Below are 17,172 nucleotides of genomic sequence, written 5' to 3'. Positions count from 1 at the left end.
TATCAAAGTGGAAAATTGAGGGGAAAAACATAACATGGTGGAAGCTAGGACCCTTCAACTTGAAATGGAGAGAGCAGCCTATTTGCTGAGATTTCAAAACATTCCAGAAGACAAATCAGAAGATATTGTCAAGATAATGTCAGAGGCTTTGACTGAACTGCTGCCGGAGGAGCAGTTAAATATGAGATATGCCTCTCTTCTGCATTTGCACGGAAAAAAGCGCCAGCAAGGGAAGTGCATGTCAGTTTCGCCAGGAGAAAAATTAGGGATTTGGTCCTCAAACAGAGCAAAGAATCCCCAATAGTGACGTAAGAGGTGTGGACATAAGAGTTCTGAAGTTTGTTGTGGTATGGCAGCCATGGGGAGGTGCTCCAGAATTTTAAGTTACAAGTCGAAAGAAAGTGAGGCTGTAGCTGCACAGCCTCTCAACAGCCAAGGGGAAAACCAGATAGAAATCTTGTGGCTCCTTTGGGGCAAGTCCAGATAGACGAAGTTACCCGAAGATTGATCAGGTATCTCCGCCCTTCCGAGGTCTAAGCACAGCGCAGCTCGGCTTAGAAGGATGAGCCACGCTTGTATAAAGGCTGGAGACCACAAGGTTTGCAAGGTATAGAAATTTTAAAAATTATTAATGCAATAATTCACAAACTCCCTGGTTCACTCAAAACCCCACTTTACAATGGTAAAAGACAGCAACACATCGGCAAATGTTTTACATTTGCACTTATTTCTGAGGTAGTAAAATAAATTTTGGAGCCTCATTCTGTTTCTAATTATTTAATTGGCAAAAACTGGACCTGCTTCAAAGTTGGTGTGTTAGAAGCTGCTCTGGAAGTAGGGATGGCTTTAAAAATCATTTTAGCTGCAACATGAACCCGTTGAATGAATTAGTTTAGGTACATAAAGCTGTACTGTGTCTTAACCTTTAGTGATTTTCAGGCTGTCATATATATATATATATATATATAGTAAAAACAATGAAATCAATAATTTCTTAAGGGTAACATGGTGGAAGTTGCTTATTCATTACAGGAAAAAAACTTTGCTAAGGAGAAACTTGCTGCTAATAGAGTGTTTTACTCAAAAAACCTGTGAGTTTGTGCTGTCACTTGTTTGAGGATAAACAGATCCTATGATTAAAACTTTGTTGTGGGGGAGGGAGCTAAAGGAGACTGTGAGCCGCTCTGAGACTCTGTGTGGTGGGCAGAATATAAGTCCAATGTCTTATTAATATTATTTATAAAACTTGTGTGTTTTATTTTAACAAGTCAGAGATGGCAGCAAGCGGGGGGGGGGGGGGCAGGGTTCTATGCAAGAAAAATGCAGGCTGAAGGGTAAGCTCCCGTAGGGTGAAAAGGATCATGTGACACCATGTGTTGCCATTGGCTAGAACCTTCTTTCCAGTTGTTAGATGTGAGTAAATTCCATCTGGTGAACTACGTTGATTGGATCTCAGTTTTCCAGTCCCACCCCTAGCAGCAGCGTGCTGTTCAACTGAGTCAGTAGCTCCCTGCCTGCCTGTCAATACACATCTCAGGGTGGGAAAATTCAGCTGTGTTTTAAAAGCTGTTTTTGTTTTTTAAAAGCAGTGGTTGGTGAGTTTATCAGCTTTTAGGAAAGGAGCATGCAATCTCTCTCTCTCTGTAACTGATTAAACTGCATTTTTTAAAAAATGTGTCTGTAGCATTCTATGGCTGGATGGATGGGGCAAAGGGAACCTCTCTCCCTCTCTTTTTAGGAAGGAGAAACAACTGTCCTTACAGTTGTTTTAAAGGTGATTCAAACTCTGTTTAGAAGACTGCATGTTGTAAACTCTCTCCTGCTGAGCTTTTTTTTAATGTATTTTATATATTTTATTGTATAATTATTAAAGTATTTTAAACTGATTTTGTTAGCTTTTGGAATTGTAAGCCGCCCTGAGCCCGCCTTGGTGGGGTAGGGTGGGATATAAATCGAATAAATAAATAAATAAAGGGGAGGGGAGGGGAGGATTGGCTTAAACTTTTAAAAGAAGACTGATCCTTACAAGGGCTCTGTGTCTGCTTGCTGGGGGCTTGCATGATTAGACTTTGCTGTTTGTGACTTGCAGTGGGAAGTGTGGGGGGGATTTCTTAGTAAAAAGCTGTCTCTCTCAGCTTTTGTCCAGGCTTTAAAAAATAAATGGTGTCTGTTCCTTGCAAAAAGAGAACTCTCCCACAGAAAAACATGCACCTGCTTTACTTTTTAAAAAGGGTACTGTTCCTTGTGGGAGAACTGCTCATCATGACTGCTGTAAGCCAGGCATTTGTGATTTCAGCTCCTTCCTTTTCAAATAGTACTGCAAAAATATTTCAAAACCACAAGTCTGCACCCAAGCATTTTCCCTGTATAATAAACCTTTGCATTTTCCAATTCCCCCCTGTACAAATGCACAACCCACAAAAATACAGTTTGCACCACAGTTTTCCCTATGAAAAAAACAGTAGCCATATTGCCTCCACCTTCCCAAAATGCACTCTCCAGCCCGCAGGGGGATGGCTCCACCTCTGACAGTCCCAGGTGGGAGGGGGGAGCCAGGAAGGCGGGACTTATCTCCTCATCAAATCTTGATTTGACACGAGGGACGTCCCTTTTTCTCCTTCCTCATGCTGGATATCTTAACTTGTTTTGCCACAATGTATAGCTTGGTAATTCTTTTATTTTCTTTTTTGCTTTTAAGCAATAAGGCCCCATCATGTTTAAAAGCAACATACATAACACCAGTATAATAAAAACAAAAAAACAAATACAGTTGTGCATTAAAACCAAATTCAATCTGTTCTTTAATATCATAAGTCTGATTGCTAAAAATCTTTTGAAATGACCTGTCCTGGTGTCTTGCTGTCTATCACAGTGACATAAGACAAAGATTATGCGAGGAGCAGTAAAGAGCAAGAATGACAAAGAACCATCTAACTGAAGAAGAAGGTTTTTATACTCATTTTTTTCCTACCTTAAGTGGCTCAAAATGGCTTACGATCACATTTCCCTTTCTTTCCACACAACAGACACCTTGTGAGGTAAGTGCAGCTGAGAGAGTTCCTAGATAACTTTGATTGGCTCAACATCACACAGCAGGTATCATTTGAAAGAGTGAGGAATCAAACCTGGTTCTCCAGATTAGAGTTTGCTACTCTTAACCACTACACCAGAGGGTCAAACATACCGTCTGTGGGCCAGAACTGGCCCAACAAGACCCTCAATTCAGCCTGCGGGTAAAACAACCCCTGTGCTTCCCCCCACCAATTTGGGCTTGGCTGTGCTCTCTGCAGCTCTTCCACAGTTCAGATCCCCCTGTTATGTCCTTCTGCTTCAGCTGAAGGCTGCCTCATGTGATTGGTGGCTCCATGTGATTCTAATGGTCTTTTCTGATTGGCTATTATTAGCTGCTTCCTCTTCTTTGCAACCCTTCTGGCTGGGCTGCATTATTACTCGAGGAGAAATGATCTCTGTGTCCCTGAGTCCCCTGTGGAGGCTGGCCTCCCTGAGTAAGCCCTTGGATGGGGGCAGTGGGGAGAGAATTGGGTGCATGGCCTGTGCTACTCAGCCACGCCAGTGCTTGTTGGAGGGGGGTAGCCAAGGGCCAGAGAGTTGCTGCCCAGCCTTGCTGAGGAGGAAAGAACTTGCAGTGCTGGGGAGAGAAACAGGCCTGGGACCTATTGGTGCTCAGCCACAGCAGTGCTTGTGGGAAGCGAAGAGCCAAGAACTACACAAAGGAGGAAATAACTTGTAGTGACTGGGAGAGAACCAGGTGCAGGGCCTGTTGCTGCTTGACCGTGGCAGTGCTTGTTAAAGGTGAGGAAGCCAAGAGCCAGAGACCAGTCTCCCAGCCATGCTGAGCAAGAAAGATCTTGCAGAGATGGGGAGATAAACAGCTGTGTGGCCTGTTGCCACTCGACCATGGGGGGGGGGGGAGCCAAGGGCCAGAAAGCAGCCTCCTGGCCATGCCAAGGGAGAAAGAAATTGCAGCGGGTAGAGAACTAGGCATGGGGTCTGTTGCCATTCAGTTGAGGCAGTGTTTGTTGGAGGAGGGAGCCAAGGGCCAAAGGGTAGTCTCCCAGTCACACCAAGGTGGGGAGAACTTGCAGTGGCAGGAGAGGAGGGAGACAGCTGGGTGCAGGACCTGGAAGTGGGCAGCATGCAAAAATGCAAGTTTGACCCAAAAGAGCCAGGCAAACTGATCAGAGCTGCTACAGGGGAAGAATAATCAAAGAGTGTTAAATATACAAAATATTTGAAGATGCCTGTTAATTATTTGGGTGCAATGGTACCTTTAAGATATCTGATGACGTGTGCTTGCACACAAAAGATTACTGTGAATAAAACTTTGTCTTAATTTAGGTGCCACTGGATTCAAATTTGTTCAGCGGCTTCATACCAACACAGTTACCTCACCTGAATCTTTGTTAATTACTGTTAATTCAATAATTGTTACATTATGTTTTAAGCAGGTTTCTATTTAAAGTGAAAAAAATGTATTTAATGATGTTTGTCTGTCTTATTAAGTTTATCTCCACTAATTGGCATTACATTTTATGATATGCATGGCCCAGCCACACAAAGCCCCATTTATGTCACATCCAGCCCTTGTAACAAATGAGTTCGACAACTCTGCAGGACACTATGCTGGCTCTGAGACAGGTTCCAACTAGAAGAATCAGCAGATGTTCCACTAAAAAGAAGGCATTTCTGTGCAAAGTATTTGTCTTCTCCCAATCTTTGCACTATTCCTAGTGGAAATAATTTTCTGGTTTCTATATAAACAGAAATGGAGCTAGGGTTGCTCAGTCCAATTCAAGAAATATCTGGGGACTTTGGGGGTGGAGCCAGAAGACAATGGGGTGGAGCCAGGAGCAAGGTTGGGATAAGCATAATTGAACTCCAAAGGGAGTTCTGGCCATCACATTTAAAGGGACCACACACCCTTGAAATGCCTTCCCTCCATTAAAAATAACATATGGGGCACCTTCTTCTGGGGCTCATAGAACTGGAACCCCTGGTCCAAATTTTTGAAACTTGGCGGGTGTTTTGAGGAGAGGCATTGGATGCTATGCTGAAAATTTGGTGCCTCTACCTCAAAAACAGCCCCCCCCAAGCCCCAGATACCCGTGAATCACTTTTCCATTATACTCTGTGGGAATCGGTCTCTATGGGGAATAATGGCGTGCCCAGCAGACGTTTCCCTCCCCACCTCCGCTTTCTGATGACCTTGAAGCAGGGGAGGGCTTCCAAACCAGGGGATCCCCTGCCCCCACCTGGGGATTGGCAACCCTAAATGGAGCTGGTTTGCTGGGCACTCCATTCTTTGCCCAGTTGCTATAGGTGCTTATCTCCTAGGTAGAGAGGGAAATGTTTTAGTTATATTTCCTGATTACTTATGAGTAGACCTGCTTAAGATTGCTCCCTAAGATTCTAACTAGTATTTGGGTACCTATCAAAGCAGGTGGGCATATACCAAATATGGTGGTCTTTTTTTTACTTATGCAGGGATTCACCAATTCAGGCATACATAAAGCAGAGAGTGGCAAGTTCTAGTGGCTAAGGGAAGTTCTAGAGGCAAGGGAACCTACACCCTACAACTTTACCTTGAATTCAGTCAGCTGATTTTAGCATTTTTTTTCTCCCAGTCATCTCTTTTACTAGAAGCCAACTACCAGGAGAAAAATGCTAAAAGCAAAATGAAGTGAGATAACGGGGTGGTACAGGGTTGTGCTCCCCTCACCGTCAATTTCAAACTTCATATTTGTTCTTAAAGTAGACTCATTTGTATACCTGCACTATAGATGTGAATGGGTGGACTCATACTTCAGAGAGAGAGAGAAAGAAATTTGTGCCCATCTCCTTTCTTGGTTGACAAGGACTTGACTTCCCCCACCCCAGTTTTAGGAGCCACCTCAAACTCCCCCCCCACCAGTTTTCAGGGTTATTAAAATTTTAATGACTGTCATTTCTTATCTTTGCTACCATGAAAGGTAAATGCTTCACAGTTTATTTTTAAAGCTGTAAAAAGTCTTGCAGCAAATAAATATGGAATAACTCTAGTTGTCAACACAATAAAAAACTAATTACTCACCTTAATTACCTTTCTACTTCTAGTGGGAATCACCAAGAAGAATGTATTTATTTACTCAGCCTATATCCTGCTCCTTTCCCCACCAAGCAGGGTTCAGGGGGGCTTTCAACAGTTATATATACAATAAAATCAACATATCAACATATTCCAATTCAAAAACCCATTATTACAAAACCTAAGAATCAATCTGCTACATTAGATGACATCCCAACAATCCATCAAAGGTGGCCACTGGGGAAGCAGCCAGCATAGAGATGGCCACACAGTAGATGAAAAAACAAGCTCAAGGGAAAAGGAGGAGGGTAAGATCAAGACAGGAAGGAGTAAAATAAAAGGAATAAAACAAGATGGAGGAAAGGAAATGAAAAACAAGGAAAGGGGGAGATAGAGGGAGACCAGCTGAACTCTCTAACCATCACTGTCCTCATCCATGTGCCATGGAACATCTCAGTTTCAGGCCTTGCAGAACTGAACCAAGTCCTGCCAGGCCCAGGTTTCTCTGGACAAAGAATTCCACCAGGTTGAGGCCAGAGACGAAAAGGTTGAGGATAGCTGGACCACTTTGGGACCAAGGATTACTACTAAGTTGTTAGCAGATGAATGTAATGGTCTCTGAGGGGTATATAGGGAGAGGTAGTCCCATAGATATGATGGTCTCAGACTATTTAGGGCTTTAAAGGTAAGCGCTAGAACTTTGGTAATAGAATGCTGAAAATAATAGGCACAATGAGCCCTGACCTATAAAACTGAAATTTTGCTGGGAGGGTTGCTTGCTTTCAGTAAAGGGTATAAACTCTGAGGATTTCATCCCACGGAGATGGTGTGGGGGGAGCATTACAAATGTGTTTCCTGTTGAAAACCAAATAAAGTAACAATGCTGGTATAATGAAATACAAAATATTTTTAAAAACTGACAAAAAACTAAACAACCATCAACAAAATTTGGGCAAGTCATAACTTATGACCAAACATCTAATTTCTAAAATCTATACCACCTTGAATGAGTTAGATAGCAGCAAGATATTACCATTCCAACAAAAATGGAATAAACTTTGTGGGAAACATGAGACTAAGTCTGGAATACTCCTCCTTTTAATTCCAATATAACAGACATAAGATAGCAAACTTTTAAAGCTATATCATTTTGGTATTTAACCCTACAAAAACTGTCACATCTTGCTCCAACTGCAGCACCACTTGTGCTGGAAAGGCTGCAAACAACCTGGCATGTACATACACTGTTGGATAAAGTGTCCAAAATTATAAACGTATTGGAAAGATATATTGAACCAAATTAAAAATATAACTGGAATTACTTCAACATGACCCATATCTAGGGTTGCCAGGTCCAATTCAAGAAATATCTGGGAACCTGAGGGTGGAGCCAGGAGACACTGGGGTGTGTTGTCAATTGCACTCACCTATAAGGGTAGCAGCCTGGGGTACTTGCTAGGCTGGTCACTATTAAGGTTTTATGCGAGAATTGCACTGATGGTGTGTGCAACAGGTAGAGTCAGCAGCAAGAGTGTGAAAAGCATAATTACCTCCAAAGGAAGTTCCGGCCATCACATTTAAAGGGACCACACACCTTTGAAATGTCTTCCCTCCATTGGAAAGAATGAAGGATAGGGGCACCTTCTTTTGGGGCACGTAGAATTGAACCCCTTAGTCGAACCTTTTTGAAACTTGGAGGGTGTTTTGAGGAGAAGCATCAGATGCCATGCTGCAAATTTGGTGCCTCTAACTAAAAAAACCCAGTCCCCCCTAGAGTCCCAGATACCCATGAATCAATTATCCATCATACCCTATGGGAATTGGTCTCCATAGGGAATAATGGAGTGCCAAGCAGATATTTCCCTCCCCCCCACTGCTTTCTGATGACCCTGAAGAAGGAGGAGGTCTTCCAAACTGGGGGATCCCCAGCGCCCACCTAGGGATTTGCAACCCTACCCATATCATATCTTCCTAAATGGGTGGAAAACTAAAAAAAAACAAAACCCAATGCCATATATTACTACAAACAGAAGCAATTGCAATTCATTATTTGCTGCTAAAAGTGTAATAGCCCAACAATGAAAAAATCAATCAAGCCTGCAGAACTACCATTGGTATAGGAAATTATGGGATATGTATATATTAGCAAAAATCACAAATAATTTGTCAGATATTGAGTCATAACGATCTTCATCAAATTTCATTGCAATTTGGTTTTTTATAATGGAGTTTATGGTTACTAAAAAAGAAATTCCTAGCACAATTGAACAACTCTGTTTATGATAAATAAGACAAAAATTACTGTTGTTACCAGGAGAAATACTTTTTGTTCTATTGTAATTGTCTAAAATCTGCTATAACCTAAATTGTTTTAGAATAAAACGTTTTTGGAGGGTGGAAAAAAACTGACAAAAAACTGACAATTAACTGAGGATTTGTGTACAACCTTAACAATGTCGAACAAAAATACTAAAAATCATATCGAACAAAAATACTAAAATAAAAATCACACCATCATTAATACAACTGAGATTGTAGCACTATTAAATTATATTCTTTTAGACTGTTTTTAGATTATTTAAATGCTTAATTGTTAATTGTACTTAACTGTATTATCTTGTTTTATTGTTTTAACATGGCTTTTGCCATGTCTTGTAAGCTGCCCTGAGCCTGCCTTGGCGGGGAGGGCGGGGTATAAATAAAAAATGTATTTTATTTTTTATATCGGCATTCAAATAGCATTTAGGTATAACCTTCAATGGTCCTTCTAATTTTTTTAAAAAAGTAATTCATCTAAAAATAACAAGTTCAAGGGAATTCTGAATAGGGAGTTCAGTGACAGGTATAACTACCCCAAAGGCCACACCCACTCACAGACCTCAAAGCTGAACCCTCGGCTGATACACTGAAAGAGTTTGTTAACAATTCTCACTACTTGTGCAATTTCTTGTCTTTCCAAGAAATGCTCACAGTGATGAACAAATTATTAACATGATTATAATTAAATTAATGGTTTGCTTGTTTGATGTAGGACTGGAGGTTTAAGCAAATGGCTCAACAGATGTCTCTTTTGTTGGATTCTGTTTTTAAAAACCAAAAGAAAACAAAACTGTGAATAATAGCTGTGCCACATTTACCTGCTTTTAGGAAGTTCTGCTCTTTTTCAGGCATCTGGTCAAAACATTGGTTTATAAACCAATAAAACAGCCTTTATGATTAGAAGTAAATGGTGTTGGAATGAGCAGGGTTTTTTTTCCCCTCATACAAAGGGCCATATATACTGTCTGGGAATCCATCCAGGCACTTACATTAGCATTAGCTCAGCAGTCTGCATTAAATTCTCTGGGAGATATTCAGAGCAGACTTTACTTGTGATAGCCATCACTGGTGATGAGGTAAGCAAAAAATACACATGGCTTAAGGAAGAAATCAGGTTCTGAAAAATGAGCAAAGCACTTATTTTTCCAGACATCCATTGCCAGAGCTGCAGAAATAATGAGTTCGCATCACAAACTCACTATGCCATTTGCTTTGCTGAGTATTAAAGGAAAACACACCTCTCCTGCATTGTTTTTGTCTGCACCAAGGTGTTCCAATTCTTGTAGCCAGATATTTAATTGAAATAATTGGATTAAAAATACTTACAGCAGGATCCTTGCCAGCCATTTTGCACTCCTCAACTCTGCTTAAAGATGCTGGCCAGAAAATCTGTTCAGAAGAAGGGGAAAAACAAATTCCAGTGGATTACATAATATTAAATGCACATTCATAGAAAAAGTCTTCATTCTCACCTTGTTCCTGCTACCACATTACTTTCAGGGTTTCTGACTGAAAAATTCACAAGGTCAATATTTTTGCTGAGCTATTTTGTTGAGGCAATATTTTTTAAAAACTCCCTGCAGGAGCTTGACAGCTCTCACCCCCCCCCCACCACCGTTTAGGCTAATTTCTGTTTGTAGTTTCATATCTCCATTCTCTGCAAATACCACAATAACACAGAACTTGTTCTTTGGCTGGATTTAATGTCATGCCATCGGCAATTTTACATGGAAGATTCCAAAAGGTAGCACATTTGGCCACATATTGTCCCTGTAATACAGCTAACATTGAAACAATTTCACATTTTTGTTTTATTGCCCCTTTTATGCAGATATTAGTTTTAAACCTCTAAGCAGTATCTTGGCAAACATGAGGGGACTTTCTGATTCCTTTAATGTCCTTTGTCTTTTGAATGACTTCTCTCCTGGTGCAACTGAGAAGGTGGCAATTTTTCTGCAATGTGTCATTAAGCTGTGTCATGATAAATTGTAGAAATGATCTGTTGATATAACTTTTTAAAACTGTAATCTAATATTCATTTTTCAATACTTCTGTATTTTGTTTTAACCTACTCATTTGATAAGGAGCCCAGTGCTGCAGAGTGGTAAACTGCAGTACTGCAGTCCAAGCTCTGCTCACAACTGGAGTTCAATCCCGGCAAAAGCTGGGTTCAGGTAGCCAGCTCAAGGTTGACTCAGACTTCCGTCCTTCTGAGGTCGGTAAAATGAGTACTCAGCTTGCTGGTGGAAAAGTGTAGATGACTGGGGAAGGCAATGGCAAACCACCCTGTAAAAAGTCTGCCATGAAAACGTTGTGATGCGACGTCACCCCCGAGTCAGTAATGACTGGTGCTTGCACAGGGGACCACCTTTACCTTTTTACTCATTTGATGTGCCAATAAAGGCTGCCTGGCTGATTTTCTGCTGCAGTTACCTGTGCCTTAAATATATAATTAAAATGCAAACTGTTCTTATATGAGAACATTCCAGAAAGAAGCACTCAAGAGTTAAGGGCTGCATTTGACATCTTAATTTGTAGCAGGCTGCTACAAGCCGTAGCTATTATGCAGAAAAATATTGGAAAAGGGTGGACCTGACATTCATTAATCTTATTGTAGCTTGGATTAAGCATTTCCAGATGGTATCATAAGTTCACATGCTCTCCCAATGTTGAGACCTTATCTGGTGCAATGGTTATAGCATCAAACTAGAACCTGAAAGACCCTTGTTCAAACTCCCACTCTGCCAAGAAGCTTAGATGGCTGACCTTGGACTAGTTATTCTCTTTCTCAGATGAACCTACATTGGAGTGATGTTATAAGGATAAAGCGAGGAGTGCAGAAGCTAGGGTTGCCAGGTCCACCTCAGAAAATACCTGGGGACTTTGGGGGTGGAGCCAGAAGACTTTCCCATTCCCTAAAATAAATAAAAATACAGCAGTGCAGTTCCCCTCAATACAGTCATTTCCTTGTTCCCCAGCAGCTGCACTTTTAGTAAATGAAACTGAACACACACACATACACAAAGCAGATAAAAATAAATACAGTTTTGCAAGCCCACACTTTTGTGATCTCACTGGGGCAATTTATTTAACAAGAGTTGTTGAATGTAACCATCTGCTGTAATTCAACCAAGTTCTTCAGACTAACACTGGGAAACGAAAGGTTCTAGTTCACTCTTTGATATCTACTTTACTATGTAAATGACTTTTGAAATGAATGTAAAACAAATGAAGGAACTGGGCTCCTTCCTTTCTCACAGTTTCACAGACTTACCAGGAACATCCATGTCTCTCTGACTGATAGCCCCGCCCCATATAGCTTCCTCTAGCTGAGATTTAAAGGCACACACACCTTCCAAAACACAAGGAGTTTCCAAGCTTCTTCTGAGCTTTCTGAGGTGGAAAAGCGTATGGTGGCTGTTGGGGCAGGGCTTCCCCCCACCAGCCAGCTGATAGGCAACGGGGTACAGCCTGCAAAACTGGAGGATCCTCTGCTAGGACCTGGAGACTCACAAGCCTAGCAGAAGCATGTATGCTTCTCTGAGCTCCTCAGAGGAATGGTGGCATAAAACTGCACTTTTTGAGAAGCAGAACTGCAACAAGTGCCTCACTTGCCTCAGATGCACAAAGCTGAGGGACACAGAAAAATATCTAAAATATATTTTATATGAGCCCACTTGTGGGGAGGGTGGGTTAAAAATCAAATATATAAATAAATTAAATATGCATCTACTATCAAACCTGCCATGGAATTAAGATATGGGTGCATTTTTATAAATTCATATTGAACCAATCAAGTAGGGGCAGCTGCTCCATTAAAGGAAGAAGCAGTGCCCCACCAGGCAGTGCCCCACCTTGCTGCTTACTTCCTTTCCAGGAATGTAAAACTAAAAACGTATTGAACTTACTACCAGTGCAGGGTGCTCACAGGCTGTCAGCTCCCTCCATTAGCAATCATAGCCTTCCCGCCTGCTTGTCCTTGTCGACCTCAGCCAAGTTCCTCCCTACATTCAAGCCAGAGGATTTCTTTCCAACAGGAACCTTTTTGGGCCAAAACCCATGCCTACCTAACATAAAGATAGAGAAAGCAAGTGAGGTATATTAAAATAAAGAAATATTGACAGGCTTGGTCAATAGATTCTTATGGAATGTATTGACTAATCAGACATTCACAAGCCTAGCAGAACCTGCTGTCTATTTTTTTTAATTAAAAAAGGTAAAGGTAGTCCCTTGTGCAAGCACTAGTCGTTTTCGACTCTGGGGTGATGTTGCTTTCACAACGTTTTCATGGCAGACTTTTTACGGGGTGATTTGCCATTGCCTTCCCCAATCTTTTACACTTTCCCCCCAGCAAGCTGGGTACTCATTTTACTGACCTCGGAAGGACAGAAGGCTGTGTCGACCTGGAGCTGGCTACCTGAACCAGCTTTTGCTGGGATCGAACTCAGGTCATGAGCAGAGGGCTCCGACTGCAGTACTGCAGCTTTACCACTCTGCACCACGGGGCTCTTTTATAAAATGTACATTCCACCTTTTCAGGGTTGCCAGGCCTGATTCAGGAAGTAACTGGAGATTTGGGATACGGCAGTGCTTAACAAGGATATGATGTCATCTTTTAATGTCATAGTCTGTTATGTTATTTCCTGGTCAGAGGTCAAGTGATGACACACAGTGTCACTTCTGATTACTTCACCAAATACGCCCCTCCTGTTATTCACTTCCAGGATACTCCTCCAAAACCTAGCCCTTCATGTGAGGCTACTTCTTCCAATCCCCCACCTTATACCACTTTCCCCTCAACTTTTGCATTACTTGCAAACCCCTGATTGTTTGTCTCCATGTAAAGTAGAGCAAAAAAGTTACAGCTGTCCTGGACCCCAGGAAAGCTGAAGGTGTGTGTGTGTGACAGGAGCTAGTAACTGGCTTGGCCCTGCAAGCTGGACTCCCTTTTGCTCTTTGTTCTCCACATAGGCAATGGTGCATGTTGGAGGGAGAGGAAGCCACGTGTGGCACCACTGCTTCATGCACACTGGGCAGGTTTTGATGGATTGATGGTCTGATTCAGTATAAGGCAGCTTTGTGTGTGTTCAGGTTTAGCCCTTAGAGCCACTAGCAGTGCAGAAGCAGTGCAGTCATGGGCATGTTTAACATCATCCAACTTATATAAAGATCATACATATGTTACATTGCAAAGGACAGTGGCTTGAGGTAGAGGGAGAGCAGAGCAGGTTTCAGACACCCCCCCACCCCTCCCGGTCAGCACGCATACATCTAATATCTAGCACAGCAAATAATACACCAGGACTTTTATCATGTTCCAGGCACCAGTTGAAGTGGAGCAGGACCAGGAAGGAGTCAAGCAGCAGATGGAGAGTAGTTAGGCTTCCCAACCCTCCCGCCCTGGTGGGGGACCCCAGGATTTCCAGCCTCTTCCCCCGCTCCCCCAAAAAAACGGAAGCGGGAGGGGGGGAAATGGCGCCAAGGAGCGTGCGTGGCGAGCCGCCCCATCTCGAAGCAGGCGACGCCGCTGCATGGCTGTCGCCTCTTCTCCGAGGACCCCAGCTCAAGCCAGTTCTGGGGGCCCGAGAGGCCGCATTCTTCGCCTGCCCCGGGGAACTCAAGCCGCCGCCCAGAGCCAGAGGAGGCGGGGGAGGAGAGCGCCTGCCCGCAGAGGAGATGGTGCAGGTAAGAGTCCTTCTTCGGGCATGGCGCTGGGCGCACAGCTCATCCAGGGAGAGCCTGCTTGGTGTGCCCCCCCCGGCCGTGGAGCGGCCGGCTGCCTTGGGTGGGGCCAGGCGAGGGCATGGGGCGGACAGCTCGCCGCAGCTGCAAGTTTTAGAAGCAGGGCAGATAGAGGCGGGGGGGAGGCTTTGGTGGTCTTGAGGGTTCTGAGGAGTTCAGGGCAGCGGTCAGTCTAAGCCGTGGAGTCGTGTGAGCAAACATTCTACTTGCAATAAAATTGTGAGCTCCTGCATCCATTACTTTGCTCTGGGGCAGTTTTTTCCCTGAGTGGAGACCAAAAGGCATGAGCTGGTGGCTAAGAAACAATGAGCTAGCTCGCACTAACTCAGCTTCGAGAGAACCCTGGTTCAGGTGCAGCGAGAATCCCCCGGGGAAAGGATGCGCGGCTGCGCCCAGGGCGCAAGGTTGGGTGATCCTGGGCGCATTTTCGGGGTTTCCTCACAGTGGGGTGTCCCTCCCAAGCCGCGCAACTTGGGGGGGGGGGTTGAAGCAGAGGTGCCGGTCCTCACGTGCGGTTGGCAACCGAGCTTTGAAGTTGGCCAGTTTGGGGAAGGGAGGGGTTGGGAAGCACGCGCTTCTCTCGGCGGGGCCCGGGCGGCAAGGGCGGCCGCAGCGTCCCTCGGCTTCTCTGATTTTACCTCAGAGGCGGAGCGGGCGACGCTGCTGCGCTGCTGCCGCCTCTTCTCTGCTCCGCCTCTGAGGTAAAATCAGAGAAGGGGAGGGTGGAGGGAATGAAGACATTTAAAAAGGTGTGCTGTCCCTTTAGATGTAATGGCCAGAACTCCCTTTGGAGTTCAATTAGGCTTGTCACACCCTTGCTCCTAGCTCCACCCCAGTGTCTCCTGGCTCCACCCCCAAAGTCTCCTGTCTCCACCCCCAAAGTCCTCAGATATTTCTGGAATTGGACTTGGCAACCCTAAGAGTAGTTAAAGTTTTGCCAGAGACCAGCTTGGCTCTGGCCATGGGTAACACCTGGCTCTTGCTGCCTGGAGTCAATATTTAAGAAAGAAGGCACCCAACAGCACTGTATAGCATACCCTCCCAGATATATGTCTCTTCCTCCTGGAGAAAAGACAAGGGGTCTATTCCCCTACATACACATTTTTGGTGTAATCAGATTGCAGCCACAGGGCATCTGCAGAATACCAAATACCTATTATTAGGACCAACCAAATGCCACATAAGAATGGAGTTCCCTTCTTTTGTGCTATTCCAAGCTACTTAAAAGACTGAGTCCCTCATAGAAGAGCATTTATGCTCACCCAGTAAAATTATTTTCTCTCAGTCATACCAGAAGCTCAATTCACAGGCATAGCATGTTTGGACAGAGTTTGTAACTGTGAATCTGGTCAGCTTGAATCCATAGAACATATTTTATTGGAGTATGAAATCTGGTCTGAAGAAAGGTATTTATCCTCCTCTTAATAGGTTATATGAATTTATCATCTCAAAAAATGCAGTTTTTCCTTGGAAATGAGAATCAGAAAACTACCTTAGTAGTCCCTAAGTATTTAGCTGTGAGTATTAAAACATTTCAAAAAGAGGGAGGGGTCACTTGAGGAACAAAAAAGGCTTTATCTGTTTGCAGAAAATGTCAGCAAAAGGGGAGAGATGAATTTCCCTGGGGTGAGAATTCTAAAGTTTTGGTGCCATAACTGAGAAGGCCCTCTCCTGGGTTGCCACACACACCTTATGTCAAAAGACAGGGGGGCCTAAAGATAACTGTAATGGTCAAGTGGGTTCATAAGGATGTGGGTAGTCCTGCAGGTATGTTGGTCCTAGACCATATAGAAGTTTAAAGGCCAACACCAGAACCTTGAATTTTGCCTGAAAAATAAAAAAAAAATCCTGAGAGCCGGTATTAATGGGCCAAGAGTGGAGTGATATGGTTCCCATTCATGGCCTACTCCAGTCAACATTGTAAGATTGCCAGACACTCCAGATTGCCAGATTTCACCACCACCAGGCCCTACCCCCAGCCATCAATCAGCTGGCCAACAGGCCCTACCCCCAATCAGCAGGCATCATCATGCCAATGACAACAGCAATGCTCTGGTATTTGACCAAAAACTCTATGATAGAAGCCAGTTTTACCATAGAGTTTTTGCCCAAATACCAGAGCGTCACACAGCCATTGCTGGCATGATTGACATCACTTCCAGTACAATGCCGGCAATGAGGCCTAAGCCTTTTTCTTTCTCCTCATAAGTCCCCCGCCCCCCATCCCTTGCCTGTGGCCAGGAGGAACCTTACAACATTCTAGTGGCAACTGAAGTTTCCGATTGTAGTAAGGAAAAACAAAGGAAAGCTATGTCATTGAGTATGGCTTTGATTTGCTATGCTTTGCTGCTCAGGAAGGCCCTTTGCTGTGCTGTCAGGTAAGGAAAAGGGGGAAATTAGTGGTTGTTGTTATTGATGATGATGATCTACTAAGTTGTTTCTTTGCTCATTTGGTCTAATGAAAGAGAGAGAGAGAGAGAGAGAGGGCATGATGTGATTTTTTTAATGGTAAAGTTGAAGATAAAGGACACTGAGCTGATGCAGGTTTTGGGGTGGGGTGTATGTAAAAAAACACAAGTGATCCATCTAAGTCAGATTTTTACTTTGTAAAGCAAGAATGTTTTATCTAGAAATATGGAGAGGCAAGTGGTTTTTGTTTTATTGGTCTTCCTTCAAATGGTTTGGGAAAAGCAAGGGGTGCATGTGGTGCTGAATCCCCAATTCAATGATGTCACTCTTCATGACATCATCACATGGAAGACAGCCTGCCCCCTCCTGAAACACCCTCCAAATTCTCTTGCTGGAGAAAAGGTGGGATGTGGCAATCCTATTCCTTTTCCTCTTTTATACTCTTCAGCCTATTAAGTCAGCCTCCAAAGGTAGTAACTTCTGGCTATCGTGCAAAGTTATGGGGCTTGGTGTCAGGCGTAGGTTCATTGAAGCTCACAAGTAAGCAGACATGGTATTTTGAAACAAAGTTGCATTTATTGGATACTTCAGAGTTACTTCAGCATGGCAGGTATTGG

The 17,172-nt window shown here is 43.4% G+C and overlaps 1 protein-coding gene across 1 annotated transcript in view; it reads right to left on the bottom strand.

The window, feature by feature from the left end:
* Window positions 1–17,172, bottom strand: part of SEMA3C (semaphorin 3C) — a 381,732-nt gene that overhangs the window by 204,569 nt on the left and 159,991 nt on the right. The window contains exon 4 of the mRNA XM_060244661.1: window positions 9,731–9,793. Coding sequence (XP_060100644.1) covers window positions 9,731–9,793 — 63 coding nt within the window. The remainder of the gene's footprint in view (window positions 1–9,730; window positions 9,794–17,172) is intronic.

This window comes from Heteronotia binoei, chromosome 8, assembly GCF_032191835.1.
Source record: "Heteronotia binoei isolate CCM8104 ecotype False Entrance Well chromosome 8, APGP_CSIRO_Hbin_v1, whole genome shotgun sequence".
In the NCBI taxonomy this organism is placed as follows: domain Eukaryota; kingdom Metazoa; phylum Chordata; class Lepidosauria; order Squamata; family Gekkonidae; genus Heteronotia; species Heteronotia binoei.
The sequence above is the reverse complement of the archived record's forward strand: the minus strand, read 5'-3'. Positions and strand labels throughout refer to the sequence as shown.